The 24,324-nt window shown below is 40.7% G+C and overlaps 1 protein-coding gene across 4 annotated transcripts in view; it reads left to right on the top strand.

The window, feature by feature from the left end:
* Positions 1 to 17,223: 17,223 nt before the first annotated feature.
* Positions 17,224 to 24,324, top strand: part of TDP1 (tyrosyl-DNA phosphodiesterase-like protein) — a 181,364-nt gene continuing 174,263 nt past the window's right edge. For 2 of the 4 annotated variants that reach the window (XM_086814728.1, XM_086814731.1), the window contains exon 1: positions 17,224 to 17,422. In XM_086814728.1, the coding sequence (XP_086670854.1) occupies positions 17,408 to 17,422 (15 nt within the window). In that variant the 5' untranslated portion in view covers positions 17,224 to 17,407. The remainder of the gene's footprint in view (positions 17,423 to 24,324) is intronic. The other 2 variants (XM_086814729.1, XM_086814730.1) reach the window with 2 other exon arrangements.

The following is a 24,324-nucleotide window of genomic DNA, read 5'->3' as shown; positions in this document are numbered from 1 at the left end:
TATGTCGTGATGCTTTGCTAGGCAAAGAGTGGTTTTTCCATAAGGGCCCTAATGTAGATATTGAATCTATACATAATGTACTTATTTTTAAATACAATAAGAGGTTTAATCTTGTATGTACTTATTTTTAAATACATAAAGAAGCTATCTTTTCTTATACTATGTCGTGATGCTTTGCTAGGCAAAGAGTGGTTTTTCCATATAAGAGCCCTAATGTAGATATTGAATCTATACATAATGTACTTATTTTTAAATACAATAAGAAGTTTAATCTTGTAGGCACCTTATGCCGGTCTCTCTCTCTCTCTCTCTCTCTCTCTCTCTCTCTCTTAAAAACACACACGCACACATATACACACACACACACGCATCAAATGAATGCATCTTACATGTAATGTCTCTTTCTGTCTCTCTCTCTCTCAAAAAAAACACATACACACACACATGCACCCTCTTTGTGTGTCTCTCTCTAAAAAAGAAAACATACACACATGCACCCTCTCTCTCTCACACACACACACATACACATGTATATGTACATGCACTCTCTGTCTCTCACACACACCTACACACACACACTCTCTCAAATGTCGAAGCTCTCTCTCTCTCTCTCTCTCTCTCTCTCTCTCTCTCTCACACACACACACACACACACACACACACACACACACACACTTTTTATAAAAACCATGCTTCTATTATCAATGACTTATGTACAATATAGGAGACGGACTCAAGATAAGTCCATCTTCAAAGAAATTCAGAAGCAATGGAAAAACACCTCAAATTGACTAAGACCAACTATAACCAATCATGGAGGGATCGTCTAAAATTCATTTTAAAGTAAGCATATGCCTCTAGAGGCGCTTGCCTAAACACAATATTTTTTCTCATCTTCCATATTGTCCATATCCCAATATTTACTCCATAGAAAGAAAACATCAAAATTAGGAGAGTTGGGCACATCAGTCCCAACTATCCAAAATTGCTTTCCATATCACCTGCTTGGAAAGCATTGTTACCATATTATAGTAGTGATGTGTGTGAACACACTTAGGACCGCCGGGGCACTTTTTCCCTCACTAGGAGGTTTTTTCCCCCGTGCATTGTATATACGCCCATTATCTTTTAGGGTTGGTAATCTTTTATTTTTTGGCACTCATAATACACTACAGTGTTGTGCTCAAGCTTCCTCATCTTCTTGAAGTTGTGTGTGCATTCCTGCAACCCTAATTCCAACAATTGGTATCAGAGCAGGCTTCCTCCTCCCGGGCAGCATCACCGGCACCTGCCGCTTCATCTCCTCCGATTGCAACGAGGTTTCACGAGCGTCTGCAGGTTAGTATATGCCGTGGGAGAGCCCGTAGGGCTTGTTCGTTTCAGAATTTTGATCTGAAGTCATTTCGCCCTCCATTTTTGCATTCCAAGTACTGCGCAGGCAAAATCGTCCTACTGTGCAGATTTTCTGTCAAGATTAAAATCTGCAGGACAGGTGCCCATTCGTCTGTTTTGGGCTGTGCTACATAGCACAGGTCGATTTTATACAGGTTTACCTCTTACAGACAGCATTTACATCTAGTAGTACAGTCATTGGCCATGGCTGACAACAATGATGTATTCCGCATGTTGGCTGCTGAGGATAAGTTGGATGGCACCAACTATCCATTGTGGGCATATATGATGTGACATGTATTGGTAGCAAAGGGGTTATGGAACATTGTGCAGGGTATTGATGCACGTCCTATTGTGGCTGGGAATGCTGCAAACACATCAGAAACATGTACTGTTGATGCTGGTGCAGGCACAAGTGCTGTAGCAGCTGTTCGAGAACCACCACTTTCAGCAGAGCAGATTCGTTGGGATGGTAGAGATGCGCAGGCTCATGCCTTGATTGCGCTATCTGTCAAACGTACCATTATCCCACATATTCGCTCCTGCAGGACTTCTAAGGATGCTTGGGATGCACTTGCCACATTGTATCAGGCAAGAAATGAGGCTCGTGTTGCTTATCTCCGAAAACAGTTGGAGAGTGAGCATATGAACGAAGGTGATTCTATGGATAGCTTTTTGACAAAGATCAAGGATTTCAAAGAGCAGCTCATTTCTGCAGATGAAATCCTGTCAGACAGTTCACTTGTGCAGACTGTTTTGAATGGTCTACCAGATTCTTATCAGGGTTTTGCTTCCACTCTTCGCTTGATGATGAAAGGCAATCCCAATGCCTTATCATTTGAGGAGTTAGTTTCTGTTTTGCTGCAAGAAGACCAGTCAAGGCAAAACAGGAATATTATGCGTGTCGCAGATCAAGCTTTCGTTGCTAGTCAGAGAAGCGGGAAAGGTAAAGCTGGCTTTTCTTCTAGTAAGCAGAAATCTGCAAATGCTGCGCAACCAAAGAAGGAAGACAAAGATGAGAAGAAGGGTGACAAACAGAAGACATTTTGCAAGTACTGTAAGGGAAATGATCATGTCATCAAAGCGTGTCCTAAGCTGGCTGCGAAAGAGGCTAAGAAGAAAGAGGCTGGTATGGCTGTTGCAGATGCCTCTCCTTCTAACAATGAATCTGCTAATGTTGTGCTAGATACAGAATGGGCATTCAATGCGCAGTGCAGTTATGACCCATCTTTGCATGACACATGTATGTCTGCAGTAGATTCAGATGTATGGTACTTTGACAGTGGTGCCACTAAGCATATCACCTCGCAGCGCAGTTTATTCACTTTCCTTGAGTCTGCTCCCACAGGGAATACTGTCACTTGTGCCAATAACTCCTCTTATCCCGTTGAAGGAGTTGGACAGATTGTGCTGAATGTTGCAAATGGCAACACCTTTACACTTTTTGATGCATTGTATGTGCCAGGGATCAAAAAGAATCTGCTGTCAGTCTCCGCATTTGCCAAAACAGGTTTGGTTGTAAAATTTGTGGATGACAGATGTACTGTTCATGATCTCTCTTGTGGTGACATCATTGTAGCATCTGGTTCACTATGTCGAGGGCTGTATAAGCTCAATATGGATGGCAAATGTGTAGAGGATTCAGCATGTGCTATTATGGATACGCAGGCTATTTCAGATGCAAAACTGTGGCATGCACGTTTTGGTCATCTGAATTTTGCAAGTTTGCTGCGCCTGCAGAAATCTGAAATGGTGTCTTCTTTGCCTAAGCTTGAGGCACCTGTCAAGCATGTTTGTGAGGGCTGCATATTGGGTAAAATGCAGCGTGCTTCCTTTCCCAAAGATGGATCAGTGAGAGCTGAACGCAGATTGCAGCTTGTTCACAGTGATGTTTGTGGTCCCATGCAAACTCCATCATTTGGAAACTACCTTTACTTCGTGACTTTCATTGATGATTTTACCAGGCATGCATGGGTATATCCTTTGAAGGCAAAGTCCGAAGTGTTTTTGTGCTTCAAACAGTTTTTGGTTATGGCTGAAAATGTGTCAGAAAGTAAGATGGGCACCCTCCGTTCAGATCGAGGGGGGGAGTATATGTCTTCAGAATTTAATGCATTTCTGGCTGAGCGTGGGATAAAACACCAATGTACAGTGCCGTATACACCACAGCAAAATGGTGTGGCTGAGAGAAAAAACAGGTCTCTCATGGAAATGGCAAGATGTATGGTTAAGAGTCAAAGTCTACCACATGGTTTTTGGCTTGAGGCTGTCATGTGTGCCACTTATGTACTAAACAGGTGTCCCACCAAAGCATTACAGGTTGTCACTCCATATGAGGCTTGGCATAGCCGCAAGCCATCTGTTGGCCATTTACGTGTTTTTGGTTGCCTGGCATATGCATTAGTGCCTGTGCAACATCGCAGAAAATTGGATAACAAAGCTGTCAAATGTATTTTTGTTGGATATAGTGCTGAGAGCAAAGGCTATCGTTTGTATCATCCACAGACAAAGCGCATTTTGGTTAGCCGTGATGTTGTATTTGTGGAAGATGCAGTTCAGCCCTTGGTTTCATGTACTAAGGAGACAGATATCAGCTCACGTGATGTCTATGATACATTGTTGCCTCTTTTCAGTGGTGCACAGTCAAGTGCAATACCTCATGAGGCAGTTTTTCAGCCTATGCAGGTTTTAAATGATGGCACAGATCAGCCTATATCTGATGCAGATGTGCATGATGCACTTGAGGATGAGAGACAAGAGATTGAGGGCTCTAGGAATATGCCTAGATGGCTGGTGCAGACTTTGCGTGACAGCAAGTTGGATGCCCCTTTGTCTAGTCACACTCGTTCTGGCTCTCATGGTGCCTCTTATGCGTCAGATTGTTATGCATTGGCTGTTTCTAGTATGTGCGATGAAAGTGAGCCTGTTTCATTTGATGAGGCACAAAGTTCAGAAAATTGGATGGCTGCTATGCAAGCAGAATACGATGCTATTATGAAGAATGGTACATGGTCTTTATGTGACTTGCCCCCTGGCAAGAAGGCCATTGGCACTAAGTGGGTATACAAATTGAAGCGTAAGCCTGATGGCACAGTGGATCGCCATAAGGCTAGGCTTGTTGCAAAAGGTTATGCTCAAGAGAAGGGCATTGATTTTGATGAGACTTTTGCTCCCACATGTCGTATGACCACTGTTCGTAGCATCTGTGCATTAGCAGCTCATAATGGTTGGAATGTACATCAGCTGGACATAAAGACTGCGTTCTTAAATGGAGATTTGCATGAGGAGGTGTATGTATCGCAGCCTCGTGGCTTTGTTCAAAGAGGGCAGGAAAACAAAGTGTGCAGGTTAAAAAAGGCTTTATATGGTTTAAAGCAAGCTCCACGAGCTTGGTATGAAAAAATACATGCATATTTGACTGCACATGGGTTTCAGAATAGTCCAACAGAAAGCACTTTGTATGTTAAACGTGTGGATGGTGTACATCTAATCATTGCTCTCTATGTCGATGACATGCTTCTCACAGGACCAAATGAGAGTCATATTGCTGATTTTAAGGCTGATTTGAATGCCTCTTTTGAGATGTCAGATTTGGGGCATTTGCATCATTATTTGGGGATACAATTTAAGCAGTGTGATGGAGGTATTGCTTTGTGTCAGACAAAGTATATTGAAACATTGTTGCGGAGATTTGGCCTTGAAGACTGCAAGCCTATTGCTACTCCAATGGAGACAGGTTTGAAGTTGAGTCTTCATGATGCTGGAGATCACTTTGATGTCACACTCTATCAGACAGCTGTTGGTTGCCTCATTTATGTATGCATTACGAGGCCAGACATTCAGTTTGCAGTCTCACAGGTGAGCAGATTTATGCATAGCCCAGGCATTAAGCATTGGCAGGCAGTGAAGCGTATCTTTCGCTATTTGAGTGGTACTCGGCATCTTGGGTTGTTTTATCCCAAGGGGGGATCATTGCCGCCAGATTTACATGTTTTTTCAGATTCTGACTGGGCTGGTTGTTATGACACACGCGTGTCCACGAGTGGTTTTTGCTTCATGCTTGGAAGCTCATGCATATCATGGTTGAGCAAGAAGCAGCCTACTGTGGCCACTTCTAGTTGTGAAGCTGAGTACAGGGCAGCTTTCACAGCTACGGTTGAGTGTGTGTGGCTCAGACGCCTTATGGCTGATTTGGGTGTTGGGCAGCCATCTGCCACCACCATCTTCACTGACAGTCAGAGCGCATTGGCAGTTGCGCGGAACCCAGTGTTCCATGCTCGTACGAAGCACATTGAGGTGCACTACCATTATGTCAGGGAGAGACTCTCTGCAGGAGAGATCAGTTTGGCTTATGTGCCAACACAGGATAACCTTGCAGACCTTTTCACAAAGGCTCTGCCTCGTGAAAAGTTCGAAGCTTTTCGCAAAGCTTTGGGCTTACTCCCTTTTGTGGATTCGTCCACATAGCTAGACACTTCCCTATACATGAGTGCTAGCTCTTGTTCACCGCATCACTCCAGGGGGGATTTGTTACCATATTATAGTAGTGATGTGTGTGAACACACTTAGGACCGCCGGGGCACTTTTTCCCTCACTAGGAGGTTTTTTCCCCCGTGCATTGTATATACGCCCATTATCTTTTAGGGTTGGTAATCTTTTATTTTTTGGCACTCATAATACACTACAGTGTTGTGCTCAAGCTTCCTCATCTTCTTGAAGTTGTGTGTGCATTCCTGCAACCCTAATTCCAACAAGCATCCTATGATATCATCGGCCAAAATTGTCAAATAAACTCCCTTGTCTCCAAACAAAGCCATAACAAATGTGGTATAGTTTCAGAACAAGCTCCACATCTACTCTAGCTATCCCTCTTTTAGCGAGCATCTCTGTATAATAGGGAGGACACCCACATCGCCAAAGAAACAATCTTTGCTTTAAGGGTAGCTTACTTTTCCATATACCTCGTAGGTATTTTCTCACCATCTTTTGCTCTTATCCATATACCTCGGAGGTATTTTCTCACCATCTTTTACTCTTTTGCATACCCCCATAGAGTGTTGCCATGTGCATGAATCCAAGGTGGTGGAAGTAAATGGTTATACATGTTAGGTGCAATTATCTTATCCAAATTTGCCCTTTTATAGCCTATCATTTTCAACAAGTGGAGGCAACACTTCATATGGCTACTGTAACCTTTTAATCTTCCTCCAAATCGGTCTATGATGGAAACCCAAGTTACTATACACCTACGAAAAGGATAGCACGTTCCTTGTATCATCTGCAACATCTTAGAGCATGCATATACCCACTAGTCTCAAGGCTTTTTTATTTTTCTTGGCCTTCTAAAACAATTCCAAAGCTTCAGACATGAAAGCGCACAAATCTTTCTTTCTCCAAACAAGCAGTGCCAAGTGGAATTGAACTTTACAATGTGTAATCTCACATACAAGGGCCACGTAGATAGCTTCCAATAAGCAAGTTTCGCTTTGAGCCTCTGTAATACCCATTGTGCCACCTTTTCAACATCAATATCCCATCCCGGTGGGGGTATCCAAAATGCCTTACCATTTGATTTAGGTAAAGTATTTGACTTGGCCATAGAAGCCAGTGCCAATCCACACAGCGTAAAGGAAATAACTTTAACTTCTCAAAATTTAAATAAAGTCCCACAACATTACTAAAACAACTCTAAGATACTCATGATGCGTGTGAGATGAGTTGGATCAATTTTAGGTATGAATAAAAGAGTCATCTGCATAGGCATGTGCCATAAAGTGAGCTCCATCCAGTTTTTGCATGCCATGAATCTATCCTGTCTGCGTCAATTTGTCAATGTACAAGAGCAAAGGATGCGTAGCGATTGCATATAGTAATGCACTCAAAGGAGGGCAACCTTGTCTTACTAATCTTCTCAAAATCCAATGTCTAGAGAGATCCTTACCCACAATACATTGGGCAGTGCTATCCCTATACATTGCTACATTTTTGTCCCAAATTCTAGAATAGCCATTACATCGGCTATGGAATCCCATTGCATTGTGTTAATGCCTTCGCCACATCCACCTACATGATTAGCACATCTTGTTTTTGTATATTTGGCGTATTCCATAGTGATATAGGCATTAACAACATTATCCATTATTTGCCTTCTTGGCACAAAATCATATTGTTAAGGTTGTAATCCATCATACAAAGATTGCACTTCCAATGACCATTTGTGTGCCATACATCAATAACGAGATTTTCAAAAGTGTAGTACAATGTATGCTACTTGAGAGAAGCACTTCAAAAAATCCATGAGAGGCCCAATACACCCCATTAACAAAACCCCCTTACAGGACTGCTTTCAACCACTGTGCGAGCCTAAGAACCACCAATCCATTTTCAGAAAAACGCTTGAGAGGGGTGAAAATCGAAGGCATAGGGATGTTATAGTGATGCTCAAGTACCTGATGTTTCCACTACTTTCTGTTATCTGTAAAATCTTTAGCAAGGGCATCATAAATAAACAGCTCTTTGGGAGAAAGACCCACTTTTGTATTAACCAATTTGTATGTACATAGCTACTTATAGCTACATATACATGTGTTCTCCTTCACGATGAGAGTAAACTTGATTGCTAGAATCACCCATGATGAAAACAAAGAGAATCCCACACTTTGACAATCTTCTCTTGCCCCTCACACATACACAATACACACACACACATGCGTGCACACACACAAAGCAAGCGCGAAGAGGCAGTGGGCAATGAGTTATATATATATATATATATATATATACACACACACACACACACACACACACACACACACACAAAGCAAGCGCGAAGAGGCAGTGGGCAATGAGTTATATATATATATATATATGCTTGTCAACCATGCTAAATTGAATTTTCATTTATTCTTTCCCAAACATCAACTAGAAGACTTTATTCAAGTTTAAGGTAATATACACAGCACAAAAATGTGAACGCTATAGCCTGCAGACTGTAGGAAGAGGGGAAGTGAAGGAGAATCTGAGCCGTGCTATTAAAAATCACAAGAAATTTATGTAGCAAGACAGTCACGAACCTGTGACTTCTCTCTCTGTCTCTTGACTGTTCACAAACACACACATGCTCACATGCATATAGAAGAAGAGGCAACACACAATCTCTCTTTCCCTGCACACATATACACATGCGCGCAAGATGGCACACGGCTATGTGTTAAAAAGAGAAGGTCACACGAGGGTCAGAACCAGATTCCACACACACACAGATACACAGGGCACTCTACACACACATACACCTGCATATGCACTAATGCAAACACACTCTCTCCTCCTCCTGCATACACTCTCTCACACATGTACACACCCGCACATGCACTAATGTAAATACACACTCTCCTCCTCCCACATACACTCTCTCACACATAGAAATTCTCTGTCTCTCTATCTATATGTCTGTCTATCTCTCTCTCTCTCTCTCTCTCTCTCTCTCTCTCTCTCACACACACACACACACACACACACACACACACACACACACATCCCTCTCTCTTCACACACACACACACACACACACACACACACACACTCTTCCACACATAGAAACTCTCTCTCTCTCTCTCTCTCTCTCTCTCTCTCTCTCTCTTACACACACGCTCTTACACACAAATACACATGCAAATATATATTATATTTAGACACATTACTTTTAATTTATAATAAAATTTTAATAGGTGGGGATGCTTGATGAGGTGTGCTCACTTTTAAATAAGTGCATCTTAAATGTTATTCAAGGCTCTTAAATAAGTGCATCTTAAATGTAATGCTTTTTGTCTTTTCTTTACAATGAGAGAGAGAGAGAGAGAGAGACCTACAGGTTGAAGTTTTTATCATAACCTTTTATGAAGCTCACCTTTTAAGAAGAATGCCCCTAGTTTTCTCTCAAGAAAATGATTAGGTAAGAAGAGATAGCTCTCCTTTCAAAAATTGAACCGAGATAAGATGAGAATATTCAAATTCACAGAAAGCAACATGAATCTTTCCCATGTCTCCCTTAGTCCTCTCCCTCCTCTCATTTGAGAAGGGATAGCTCTCCTTTCAAAAATTGAAATGAGATGAGATGAGAAAATTCAAATTTGAGAAAGGGGTAGCATGAACCTCTCTCATGTCTCCCTTGGCCCTTTCGCTCCTCCCCTTTGGCCACGTCAAAGGAGAAAACCTTGTGTTTAATAAGACTATAGATAGATAGATAGATATATAATATTATGTTTTTTTTATATTTAGATACATATACCTATACATTTTTTATATTTAGATACATATACCTATACATACATATATATGTGTATTTATAAATAGATTTATATATACACACACATACACATATATAAATAAAACATATACACATTATTTAAATTAATTAATTTTTAATTTAGATATGGGTAGGAATGTGTGGTGAGGTGTGCTTACTCTTAAATAAATGCATCTTACATATAATGTCTTTTGTCTTTTCTTTTATGAGAGGGAGAAAGAGAGAGAGACACCTACACATTGAAGCTTTCATTATGAAGATCCTCTTTTAAGAGGGAGACCTCTATTTTTTTATCTCAAAGAAATCATTAGGTAAGAAGGGATAGCTCTCCTTTCAAAAATTGAAATGACATGAGATGAGAAAATTCAAATTTGGGAAAGCGGTAGTGTGAATCTCTCTCCTCTCCTTTGGCCACGTGAAAAGAGAGTAGCTTGTGTTTAATAACATTATAAATCTAGATATAGATAGATTTCAAAAGGCTCTCTCTCTCTCTCTCTCTCTCTCTCTCTCTCTCTCTCTCGCGTGCGCGTACACACACAGAGAGTTCCTTTTTTTGGGTAAAAGCTTTGTTCTATTACTTCACTGTACAACGAAAGAAGCCCTTCAAAGAAGCAAGAGAAACTTCTTGAAGATTGAGCAAACAAGTCTAACTGCAGTTGGGTCTCTTGTAGTCTATGGCAATCATATAAAAATTAGGGCAAAGACTAAAAGAAGTGTGATTACTTGTGTCAATTTGTGTAGAGTGAAAAATCAAATGATTACGGCTAGTCAGAGTGTCCAAAGTGCCCAAAAACATGTCCAAAGCAAGGAAACTTGCATAATTAGCCAATCTTTGGTGATATCTTCCAAAGATCTAGAATTGCTAGGAGAAATAACATCTTGGAAATCTAGCGGCCAAGAAAGAGATAATTTAAGCAAGTATCCAAATAAGACCAAAGCAAATAAGAGATAATTTAAGCAAGTATCCAAATAAGACCAAAGCAAATGAGACACAATCTCATTGCAATTTCTGCATCTAACACAAGAAGCAAAAGTTATCCTTCTTTGGTCAGAGTTTCACCAATAGGTAACACTCCAATCAAACATTACGAAAGGAAAACCTCCCTACCTTAATGGCAATTTATTGGTCCACATCTGTTGAAGGTTTTATTTCCACCATTTGGCTATCTTGACAATATTCCAAAGCTTATTAGAATAAACCCTAATCCACGGCTAAGGAGTTATCAATCTATATATGCGAGCAGCAGTGAGTTGTAACATGGGCACTTTGGAAAAACCAAGTTCATCTCTCTGTAATATCCAATCTAACAATATGTTCTCTTTGTGAGATAGGTGGAATCACTTCAAATTGCTACACTAAAGCTCTATTTTTCTGCCAAATGGGCTTGTATATATACCCGAATTCCATTTTCTTTGTGCCTGCAAAAATGTAGGAATTTTGCTATTCAGAGAGACTACATCCTAGAGTAGACATATATTTTTAGTGGAAAGAAAATAGACTTTCCTTGGATCTTGAACTACTAGAGGTTCCAAAAAAAATCTCCTCTAGTGAATGCTATCCAATCTGAGTGAGTTAGTTACTTGCCTTTGAAGGTCTTCCAAACCAATGCAAATACTAGAGGATTCTTTTCCAATCAACAAAAACAATCAGTCTAGTAGTGAAGGACAACCCAGTATCTTCCCTTACAACTTACCAAGAAGTAAATCCCAATACATTGCCATTTGTCAAAAGAATCTTTTTTAAGTGTAGTACACATAGCTGATTATGACTATCCAAGAATCTGTTTTAAGTGCAGTACACATATCTGATCATCATGACTATCCAAGAATCTCTTTTAAGTGAAGTACACATAGTTGATCATGACTATCCAAGAAGTACACATAGTTGATCATGACTATCCAAGAAGGCTACACATGGGCAAAGAAGGTGGACAACAAAGTTACTTTTCTTGCCAAAACATGATGATGAATATTTAGAATACTGAGTCCTCCATGCATCTTTGGTGAACAAATCCATTCATATCTCAAGACTAAAGAGCTTTCTTCTGATGTTTGGTTTTCCATAATACTTCCATGGTGTGAGACATGAAAGTAGTAATATGTTTCTTTGTCCATACCAATAGAGGCAAGAAAAACTACACATAAGCCATCGAGATGGATTTTACTATCCTTAGTCACACATGTAAAGGCTAGGTTGAAAGACCCAGTCTGGGGCATTAGAAGCAAATACATTCCACCCCAATGGGTAACCAAATCTCTAACAATATATGTTGGTAGAAAAATTTATCAATACATAATAAATTGTTACTGTAAGTGGCAGTAACTTGGAATCCTGCAGCTCTCCAAACAACTGGAGAGCTATCATAAGGTTTTGCAAATCTTGCGGAGTGTTTTTGGGGAAGAAAAAGGAGTCATCAATATAAGCTTGCACCACTAAATTATGGCCATTAGAAGTCCTTGATTCCTGAGTTTATCCATATATAGAAGTAAAGGGTGAGTGGTAATTGCATATAATAATGCACTCAAAGAGCAACCCTGCCTAACTAATTTACCCAATATCCAAGGACAGGACAATCCTTTTCCCAATATATAACGTGTTGTACTATCTTGATAAAGCCAATAAATGACTCGTTGCATTTTAGGCCTAAAACCAAGTTTTGTCATTTGCAGCTTCAAAATCCTAGTGAATTGTATCAAAAGCCTTTGCTACATCTATCTATAGCAATAGTACATCCTGCTCAATGCCCACACAAGCATTATAGATCTTATCTGTGATTTGTCTTCTCAGTACAAAACCATATTAGGCTTGAGTAGGCCTTTATGCAATATCTTTTTTACTCTCTAAGTGATCATTTTAGTGATGATCGTATAAATAACAAGCATAAGAGTAATCGGGACACCAATCCACAAAGCTAGTTCTTCAATACTAATATGACTAGTCCTTCTTTCCAGGATGTTGGCATAACACCTTATTGTGCCATGATTAATTAATCATAAGCAATAATGGATCCTCAAGCAGGTCCCATAGTTGCAAAAAGAATTCTACTATCAACCTATCCCACCTAGGATATTTCCATTTACCTAAAGCCTTGATTGTATTGTGTATCTCCATAAATGTAAATAACTTTCTCTAGTGTGTGTTTTCTTGTCAAGCAAGAATTGTCGCTAGTTTCTTACAACAATGATCCGAAAGGTAGGTTACTTATTGTATAGTGTGTGCTTATTCAATGGTGGTGAGACTAATGAGTTTGCTTTTGTTTTTGCTTCCATAGTATTTGCTCAAAGAGCTAGAATGTGGTTGTAATTGTAGCATTACCCTTGAAAAATGCTCTCATATGTGGGGATTTTAATAACTCACCGGCAAGAGATAACAATACTCATTGGAAATTCACACATGATTGCAACTGAAAGAGTTGCTTGGCGCAATTCAATGAATCACATGGATGCACTTGATACTTGGCTAGCCACCTGCCCTGACAAGAAGGGGTATACCTTTCATCATAATGCTTGTACAACTTATAGGGCAAGGCTTGATAGATGGTATTTGTTGAATGCAGCCTGAATTGATCCTCTTACTTGTAGAATATGGGTAGATTACTCTTTGCTGCACTCTGATCATGCTCTTGTATGGTTGAGTTTGTACTTTGACATGTCACTAGATGATTTACAATTATTAGCTGGGAGCTTACAAGCTGATTTAACAACAACTATTTGACTAAGTCAAATAATCAGTATTTCTGAGACATGGTTACAGATGTGGTCCTTGCTTTGATAGCTGAAATTTATGAAGATATGGATATTACTTGTTGGTACCATTTTGCATCTCATCCCGTATGCAAGGGGTCATTATAGATTATGGTAAATGGTATATGGGTGAGGAGAGAGAAAATTTAGAAGCTGAAAAATCAATTGTAAACTCTCATTTCTTATCTCCTCAGGAAGATCAAATATGTTATGCCAAGCATTAGTTTGAATTGAATAACTATAGAAAGCTACAAAAATGGCAAGTCAGGTCTAGATAGAAAGGTCTAGATAGAAACCTATCTTGGATAAGGGCTGCTCTTTAAAAGCTTTCTTTAAAAGCTTACATGTAACAAGACAAAGACAATACATCTCATGAGTGCAAAAGGATAATGCAGAGTGGATGCAAAATGTACTACAGTTAGAGTAGAAATGGAGAGTGGACCTAAAATGTACTACAGTTAGAGTAGAAATGCGTAATTGCTTCAGAATGTCAAAGAAATAATGGATGTTTGGGAAGCCTTTGAATTAGAGAGCCAAAACAACTAGTATAATATATACACTATCCATCAAAGAAACCCGTCCGGCCAGCCATAGCATGTTGATTATGTCCTGAAGACATACTATGTCTAGATTCATTCTATGTACATAGTCCCAAACTAGCCTCCATTTATTCAAATTGCTTAAATCCTATACATTATATGACACACCTTCATGACCATGAGGTGCAAGCCATATCAACATCTACTTGTATATTTTGTTGCATATTCTGTGGAGTTTGCATTCCACCTTGAACTGCTGCAGCCCAAAGCTTTCTTGTAACTTCTCCTAATGAGCAAGCTTTACTCTGAGAGGAAGATGATTTAGTCCACATTGTGGTTTGTAACAGTTCGGGGTCTCTGGGTTTTGGGGTCTACCAGCCCTTTGAATCTATGGCATTCTTATCCTTGTTTGCAACATTTTTTACAATCCGTTCAGTCCTAGTGGGCATATGCGCTAGCTGCCCTACTATTGTTCTTATTTACAGCCTGTGTTAGCAACAACTGGCATTGTATTCGCGCTACTTTAGCTCGAGTAGGCTTTTCTTGGCCTAACAATGTTTCCACAGTTGGAGTCAGAGGAATAGAGTGAGCTGGTGGTCTCAACAGAAGTGTAGGACAATTAGAAGCCATGTGTCCAAACTTATGACAATTAGAAGCCACGTGTCCAAACTTATGACAAGTGTATCATGCTCCTGCAAAAACTCCCCATTTTCATAATATTTTTTGCCCATATAGACATCATAAACATCCACTGCAATGGATGGTGGGGTGGGTTTATCTATATCCCATAACACACCTTGCGGGCGCCCCCCCCCCAAAAAAACACACACTCGCTCGCTCGCTCGCTCGTTTCCAAGAATTTTCTTTGTTACACACACACACGCACGCACACACACATATATATTCACTCTAGTATTCAGGAAAAATTATTCACTCACCTTTTAGAAAGAGGACAACCATAATAAAACCAATGATATTTTTATTTTTTCATGACAAAAATTCCTATGGATTCACATTTGGTAGAAACATATTAAAAATGTCATTTTTTAATCTCTCAAGTGATTACAATACCAATTTTCCTTTTTTGGCATAAAGGAATATATTCTAGCTTGTGGATGTTCTCCTCATTGTCACTATCATCACCTTCAATATCATCACCTTCAATATCAATAGGAATATATTCTAGCTTGTGGATGTTCTCCTCATTGTCACTATCATCACCTTCAATATCAATAGGAATGTCTTTCTCTATTTCTATTTCTTTACCCGGTCTATGTGTTTGCTCTTCCTCCATTATTTCAATTGTTTGCTTATTTGTCTTATATAAATTCTCTACTATTTCATCCTCATTAAAGGCATATCTCAAATCATCAACTTCATTCTCATTTCTTTTCCATCTATTTATGAACCAATCTAATCTTGGATGTGAAGCATCGAAATTCTGTTTATTAATAAAAATGTCAAAGATATTTCATTGTTGTGTTGGATGGATATACCATTGTCCTCCATAAAGCATCAACTTTTTGAAGCTCCATTCCTCTTCCTTGATATGGTGTTATCCAATTAGAAGATGGGTAGCACTTTCTTGTCTTGATCATTGTATGAATGGTGGTGCAAAAATTATTGCCTAAAGGATGCTTTAAATAGAACTTCCAAACATCAAGGCTCTATCAAAAATGTTTGTTGGAGTAAGACAAACTTTGTTCTTTAAATCATCTGCAACATATTACATGTAAATTTCTATTCCCATTGAAATATCTTCAGCACTAATATTATGTGACACATTTTGATAATGAGGCTTATCAAGATCTTTCATACAATAGCCTATCATACCATGAAATGTGTGCATGTTCTTCTGCCTTAATGCTCTACACATTATAATGCCACCAATGGGATTATTCTTATCCCATCCAAGATACTTTTTGATGAGCTTATTAACTACAATTATTGACTTTGCATGAATTCTAATGACCATTTGATAGTGTAAATGGAAAACTGTGCCTCCTCTTTCCAATTTCAACAAGGCATTCTTTAGTGATAAAATCATGAAGATTATTTAGTAATGCTTCATCAATGTCACTACCACCTAATGATATTGTCACACTTAGCTCAAGCACTTTCAAGTTGACATTGGATTGATCTAACATTGCATCTTCATTAGACAACTTCTTAGGTCTACCACGACATCTCTTAGGTTCTATGCTTGAAACATCATTGCTTTCATTAGTTGAATTTATGAATTTTCCAATCGTTGTTTCTCTTACTCTTTTTTTCATTTTCAACATTTCACTACAAAATAACAAAAAAGGAATAAGTTAAAAATTCAAAATACATATAGTCAAATTAGTGATAATAAGGTTTATTATTTAAGAAATAATAAGGGCATACCAAATTTAGGAAATTGGTCTAATGCTAGATATCTTTGGCGAATTGTATGAGACTCCGAAAGAACAACGAGCCTAAAATGTACGTGTAATTAATGTTTCCCCAAATTTTTTAAAAAAATAACATAAAAGCTCTTTTCACACTCATCAATGTAGGCCCCTATTCCAACCATTTAAATTTATAATTATTAAATTAATTTTTAAATTTTAATTTTATAATTTTTAAGAGAAGTTGCGATGGATAGTTGAGTGAATAAAATATAGAGACAATACAAGACAAGGTTATGTGCATGGTCGTGAGCTATGTGATGTGCATGAATAGGGGGCCACAATGAATAGGAGTACGTGTATGGTTAGCAAAGGAGGAGAGGCATAAAACTGCAGACATAATGCTTGCTCGATTAAACATGTACAATCAAATGACTGAAAACGTACTGACCATATCTTGATTATACTTTATAATTTAAAAATTTATAATTTTTAAGAGAAGTTGCGATGGTAGAGGGCTTTACCCACGGCGAAGATGCTAATGAGCATGCGTTCCTTCATGTTGAAATCCTCGAAAATGCGTACACGCTCTACGATAGAAAGAAGCGCAAGCTTGACGAAAGCTTGGATGCGATGGACGAAGATCGGTTGCTTGAGTATGTCACCAACTCCGTCAAGGCTAGGCTCCCATGGGGAATACTAATGGTGTCACTGATGCTCCCTCTTCGCAACTAATCTTTCATGTGGTGATGTTTCTTTCAGGTGGACAAAGCGAAGATGAGGCGACAAAGAGAAGATGAGACGAGGAAGGTTGCAACGTTTCAACAATTAAAAAATCCAAAAGATAAAAAACGATCCCATTAACCTCAGCTAACGTTAGTGCTTGAAAACGATAGCTTTGTACGATTAATTGAAAGATTTTTATTTTTCACACATTGTGGCTCCCCTATTTGAGGCGCTTACAAACAAATGAATTGCCTTCCCTACTCTGCATCAACGCGCGAGCGTCATCCTTGGGAGGAGGAGAAGCGCAGGCTAGTTTCACTCGTGGCCTCATGGCGCATTCGCGGGTCGGTGACTACTCTCTCTCCTACACCACAGGCAAAAAAAAGGACGTCTTCCGTTGTGTTTTTTCAGTAGGTCGCGTTCTAACAATATGCTGTATGCTCTCCTACACTACTTCCATGGGCACACTGTGTACAAGTTTCAACTGGAGAGACAAGATGGACAGTTAAGATGGGTTAGATTCAATCATACAGTGGTGATTGATATAGGAACTAGCTGCTGCCCTTAATTCCTGCATTTACCTAACTGATGGTGTGCTTGATGTACCTAATATGGGAAACGAGATGCCCTGCCAGCGACGACCCATTTATGAAATTGGAACTTCAGATTAACTGTCTTCACAGCCTTGGAGAGACAGCTCTGATGGAGCTAGGCAAAACGGCACTCAACAGACATGCCAGATTTCTGTGCAAGACTTTAGAGTGGACCGTTACACAACAGCAGGCACAGAAGCACGTCAGCATTTTGTGCAAGACGGTACACATCAGCAGGCACAGAAGTTTAATGATGATGATGACAGGCTGGTGCAGGAGATGTTGATTCCGCTTTTTCTTTCAGGCAGACTCCACGGTCCAGATCTCTCCTCTGCTGACCCAGCACTGTGATGATCAATGCATGCGATGGGCCCTATGTACGTCCGAGCCGAGGGGTAACTAACCTCATCAAATAGGGTGATGGGACAACTTCCAATGGCTTTCTTACAGTTTTCTGGCTGAAATTCTATATGTGGAATCTCTCATCAAGGATGCCTGTCAGCCATTTTTCTAGTCCTAACATACAACTATCAGTAGCATGTTGTTTTCATGGAGGAGCATTCTGAAGAATGCTGCTGTGTAGCTCCAATGCCTCATTCAGGCTTGCAGAAAGATAGGTCCTCTCTATCTCAGACTGCATGTACCTGGAACCTGCATTGTCCATCCCCAAATTCATCATGCTTGCTTGTTGTGTTCTTGCAAGATCAAAACTTCTTGGAGCATGTCACCCCTCCATGCTTATTGTGAAATCCATGAGAACTAATTAGCCAAGATGATGTAAAACTCATCTTTTTCTCCGGCATGCAACTTGCTCAGCTGACTTGAAAAGTTGCTCACACTGATAGATGACCTGTCTGCCACTGCACAACCTTCATGGAATTGGCTGTCAAATTCTGGCCTTGAAAGCATTTGCAGAAATTCCTCGATTAAGTATTTCTTTCAACACAAGAGACATGTTACTAAAGACAGAGGTGCTTTTTATAGTTGATGAAAGTAGTTGTGCTACTGAGGTGCTACTCGTCCAATCATTTCTTCTTGCTCTTTCCTTAAGGAACTATGTCTCAGAGAACAAATACTTCAATTAGGTATAAATTTAGTACAAAAGCAAAGGGAGGAGTGTAGATTCCTCCTTTCTAAGCCAGAGCGACCTGTGACAATAATAAAATCATGGGATGAGTCAGAAAGGTCTTGCTAAACGTGATCTTTGCAAATCTTGTCCCAATTTCTTTTGAGACCAAGGCATTTACCAAGTTCAATAATCTCGCCTTTCAAATTTGGTGATGTTCTTTGGTCTCACCAATGCCCCTGCCACATTTAATCGTATGATGGATAGGATATTCCGACCCCATCGCAAATTCATAGGTGTATTCTTTGATGACATCTTGGTTTTCTCCAAGAATGAGCAGGAACACAGAACTCATTTGGTCACAGTGTTCGAAGAGTTGCGGAAGCATAAACTTTTCATTAATGCCAAGAAAAGCGAGTTCTTCCTTTCAAAGATACATTATCTGGTCACATTGTATCCAAGGATGGAGTAACAATGGATCTTGCAAAGATAGAGACCATTCGGAATTGGCCAGAATTGCAAAACGTACATCAAGTACGAAGTTTTCTGGGATTATGTTCATATTATAGGCGTTTCATAAGGCATTTTGCTATGATAGCCACCCCTCTACATGATCTCACAAAGAAGAAAATCACTTCAAAAGAACAGGATACTTTCTTGTAGCTAAAGCATGCTATCATATGTGGACCCGTATTAATTGTTCCTGACTTGCAAAAATCATTCGTAGTAGAATGTGATGCTTGTGGCGATTGTATAGGGGCTGTCCTAAATCAAGAAGGGCATGCAGTTGCATACGAGAGCCGTCGTTTGCATGATGCTGAGCTTCATATGGATATCTATGAGAAAGAACTCTTGGCTGTAATTCATGCCTTAAAGATATGGAAACATTATCTTCTTGGGGTTGAATTTGTAGTCAAGACAAATCATCAAAGCTTGAGATACTTTGTATCTTAAACAAAGCTTTCGGAGAAGCACATGAGAATGGCAAACTTTCTTTCCATGTTTCATTTTCAGATCGTGCATACTCCGGGAAAGAAAAATGTGGTGGCAGATGCATTATCCAAGAGGCCTTATGTGGCTGCAGTCTCAGTGGCCTCTCATGGGGACTTATCTGCTATGCGTAATTTGTATCATTTGGATGCTGATTTTTGCTATATATGGACTGATTTGATGGCTGGTCACTCACATGCCTCTTATGTTATCAACGACGGTTATCTTATGAAGGATAATTGCCTATGTGTGGTGAAGGATTTGCGTCCAAAGGTTATGAGGAATGTCACGCTCCATCTTATGCTGGTTATAGAGGTATCATGCCCACTACACGCATGATTGAGAGAGATTTCTTTTGGCCAAGCATGCGTAAACACATTGAGGCTTATGTACGTGCATGTATTACTTGCCAAAAGGTGAAATTTGACAGGCAAAAACCTCCAGGTTTGCTTCAGCCATTGCCTATTCCCTCGCAACCTTGGGAAAGTATTACTATGGATTTTATTATGGACTTGCCTAGATCCCAGCTTGGGAATGATGCTATTTGGACCATTGTGGATAGGTTTAGCAAGCAAGCTCATTTCTTGCCTGTCAAGAAAACCATCAAAGTTGATCATATGGTAAAGCTTTTTCTTGCTAATATCTTCAAGCATCATGGTATGCCTAAATCCATTGTTGGGGATAGAGATCCCAGGACAACGAGCCTCTTTTGGAGGGCTTTATTTGATAACATGGGTACTAAACTTGAGTTTTCATCAGCTTATCATCCCCAAACGGATGGCCAAAGTGAAGCTGCAAATTCAGCCGTGTTGGATTTGTTGAAGTGTTATGTGGCAGATCAAAAGACTGCATGGGAGAAGTATCTTCCACTTGTTGAGTTTGCCTACAACAATACGATCCATGCCTCCACGGGAAAGGCCTCGTTTGAGATTATTTATGGCAAAGTGGTTTTGCCACCCATCCTTCGTATAAAGGATGAGATTTTTACAGCTGATGAATATGTTCGTGACTTGGATGTAGCCTTTGCTCAGGTGCGGACAGCCATTGCAAGGTCACAAGATAAGCATAAAATGGTTGCTGACCATCATAGAAGGGACATGCAAGTCAAAGAAGGTGATTGGGTTTTGCTGAAATTTGAGAAGGCCAGGCTTCGGAAGAGGCCAGGACGAGAAGGATCATATCCTAAGCTTTCTCCTCGCTATTATGGGCCCTTCAAGGTGATTCAAAAGATCAATGAAGTGTTATACAGGCTTGCTTTACCTAGTCATTGGAAGATTCACAACGCATTTTATGTGAGTCTTTTTCGAAAATATGTGGGGCTAGATCCTGATGAGCCTGTCATCAGAGAAGATCCGCCAGAGATTGATGAGCTTGAGGAGATCCTCGAGCCAGAACAGATTGTCTTTCACAAGGAGCGAAAGCTACCTGCAGGAAAGCTTTCCAGGAGATACCTTGTGAAGTTCAAAAATATTGTGAAGTTCAAAAATATTTGCCCATTGATGCAAAGTGGGTAAATGAGGATTATTTTATTGACTACCCACAGTTGTTGCAGGCATATCTTGAGGCTTTTCAATTGAGGACAACTCTTTAGAAGCCCGGGGGGATGTCACCAATTGGCCGACCATTTGGTCCATCTCCAGATTTGTGTCTCGTTCACTTGAGGCCAGGCCGGTGTCTCATGTGACTTCGAGTCACTTGTTTGGTACTGTATTCATCTCAGTTGTACAAGGACATCATCTGGTTCATTGAACCCTTGGAGCATTGTATTTGTTAAATACTCCCAATAATATATCATATATTGAGGGGGGGGGTAGGTGTCCATCTATCAACATTTCATTTCATTTTAAATTTTCAGTTGTTATTAAGTTGTCCATTTAAATTGTGATATTTAAGTTGTGCTATTACGCGTGTGGGTGTCCAACGGAGTCTATTCCCACTTGACGGGATCGGTTTCAGATATCCTCAGCTCTGCTAGTCTCTACTTTGAGGCGGTGGGAGGATACCTTGAGCTGGCCGATTGTGATATGCATAGCATGTGACATGTGTATCTGTATGTATCCTGGGATCTTGAAGAATCCATCCTCGGAGTCTCTAGAAGTGATCTTTGTAGAACTCACACTTCTTACCAATCTCTGACGGAGACACCCATGTCTGGTGTATGTGTAGCCCGAGTAGATCTAACTGGATGATCCGGTTGATTTCTTGTAGTGAGAGATCAAGGTAGGGGGAATCCAAACTATGCTGAAACGGGGGGAGACAGTCCATCTGTATGCCATGTGCATGAAACCACTCAACTACCTTAGAGTACCATGCATGTGTCGGTCATGGTGGTGGCGGTGTCGCTGAGGAGAAGGGCAGTCTAGCTCGTCTCAATCGCTCCCTCTCCCTCTCGCAGTATAATTGCATAGAGGACTCTAGTGCTAGTCTTGGGAGGCGATTTCTGTCAAGCATGTATACATGCTGAATATAAGCGACAGTTTGAAAAAGGACATCTGTAACTAGTGGAGCCACCCCAAACTCTGCATGTAGAATGTCATGTGGTAGAGATGGCTTACTCCTGATCATGCGTGACAACATCATCACCTGTAGCCTCTCTATGCTCCTCCAGTGATCCTTCCCTAGGCCTGGCCCCCAGAAGGTTGCACCATACATAGCCACTGGTTGTAGTAGAGTATCAAAGAGCCAGCACTTAGTGTGAGATTCTTGGAAATGTGCCTGGAAACACTGTCTCTCCATATGGGCTAGGGAGGCATGCCTCCTCGCAAGTCGGTCAGTGGCATCTGTGGTCATGCAGAACAAAGGGCTTGTAAAAGTGACTCCTAGATACACATACTTCTGCACAATCTCCACTGGGGCATCTCTGTATATGAAAGAAAATCATGAGGTGATTGCATAAGATGTGTTGAAGACCATAACCTTGGTTTTGCCCAAATTGACCGTAAGGTCTCTCCCCCCGCAAAATTTGTCCAATGCATTTAAGTGTTTCTGTAGACCCTCGGCTGAATTTGAGATCAAGACAATGTCGTTAGCATATAGCAATATGGGCACTACTGTCTGAGCCAATGGTGAACCTCTACCTTTGAAACTATCCACAAATACTGCGATCTCATCAATGTATAGGCCAAAGAGTGTAGGTGAGAGTGGGCAGTCCTGCCTAACCCCAATAGTGCTACATATATGTCCCGAGGTCCCACGTACTCGGCCGAGTACTGCCTCATATAGTGCCATCACACCCCAGATCATCTCATGTGAGAACAGGAGCTCTTGCAAGTGTCCTATCGGATGGGATTGAGGGATGGAGTCAAAGGCTTTGCAGAAATCGACAAAGGAGCAATACACATGTCTCTTTGAGGACCTCGCCTCCTCTATGATAGCCTGTAAAGTAAAGATATGGTCGGCGTGGAGAAGCTTCTCTTGAAGCCTGCCTAGCATGATGCTCTATTTCCCATCCTCTTTGCCATAGAGCTCATCATGTCCTCTAGTACTTCCCCATAGATTTTGGCCATCGTGTGACCAATCATGATAGTCCTGTAGTTACCTGGGTTTGTGGGGTCAATGGTGTTGGTAGTCCAGGAGGGTGGGAAGCCTTACAAAGTGCTCTGTTAAAAAGACTGGCAAGAATGGGGGCCAATACGTGGTGCTCGTGTGGGCAAAATGTTCCACGCGTAGATCCTCATGATCTTTTGCTCTCCCATTATGCAGCTTTTTAAGAGCCCTAGTGACATTGAAGGAATCAAAGAGATAAGATGATGTAGGCCGAGGGACGTGTGACATTTGTGGTATAGGTTGGTCTGGTACATCATACAACTGTCATGCGTAGGCTTCCCAAAGGCTAGGATCTGCGATAGGTGCAGGTGCTCTTTTTTCTTCAAGAATGTGCCAAGCTTTTGAGTTGTCCTCGCTCAAAAAGAGCTGGTATAACTCTTGTTCTCATTTGGCGAGAAATGCCCGTTTCTTTCGGTGAGTGAATGTACGGAAGATGCGTTGCATCTTATGTGCTGAAATCAGCCCATGTTCCCTCTTGTGTAAGAGGCGAAGCCTAGTGGTTTTGCACTCTTCATCATACCATCCATTCTGGGGTTGGGATCCCACCGGCAAACTTGCTGTGGAGCATGTGGTGTAGGGGAAGCTGGCGTGGGCGGAGTCATGGATGATGGAGGAGAGCTGGGATGTAATGGTGGAGATAGGGAGGGATAAGTTGAGAGCTGAAATGTGGCGGGAGAGGTGGTCCTCATAGATGTCTTGTGGATGACTACCATGAGGTTTTTCTTCTTGCCTAAGCTCCGATCAGTTTCTCTTCTGTTTTGTAAGCAAGAAAAGGAGTACAACAGCATTTTTATTTTCCAAGTTTCTGGACTAGCTTCCTTCCCAATGGATCCAAATCTAGAGCTAGATCGAAGAGGATCATTGGAGATAGTCACCCTCCACACCATTCCAAGATAAGCCGGAGGGGCTGTCACATGTATCAACTCCAATGCTCAGCATGTGTCAAGCGAGGCTTCTCGCTAGGGTTCGGTTTAGGAGCCCATATTGCGAGCTTAGGGGCCAAAGAGGCTTTGAGTGTGAGGCAAGGTACTCAAAATGTGCAACCGTAGGC

This window comes from Cibotium barometz, chromosome 20 (genome assembly GCF_041138505.1).
Source record: "Cibotium barometz isolate CiBa-2024 chromosome 20, ASM4113850v1, whole genome shotgun sequence".
Lineage (NCBI taxonomy): Eukaryota > Viridiplantae > Streptophyta > Polypodiopsida > Cyatheales > Cibotiaceae > Cibotium > Cibotium barometz.
The sequence above is the reverse complement of the archived record's forward strand: the minus strand, read 5'-3'. Positions and strand labels throughout refer to the sequence as shown.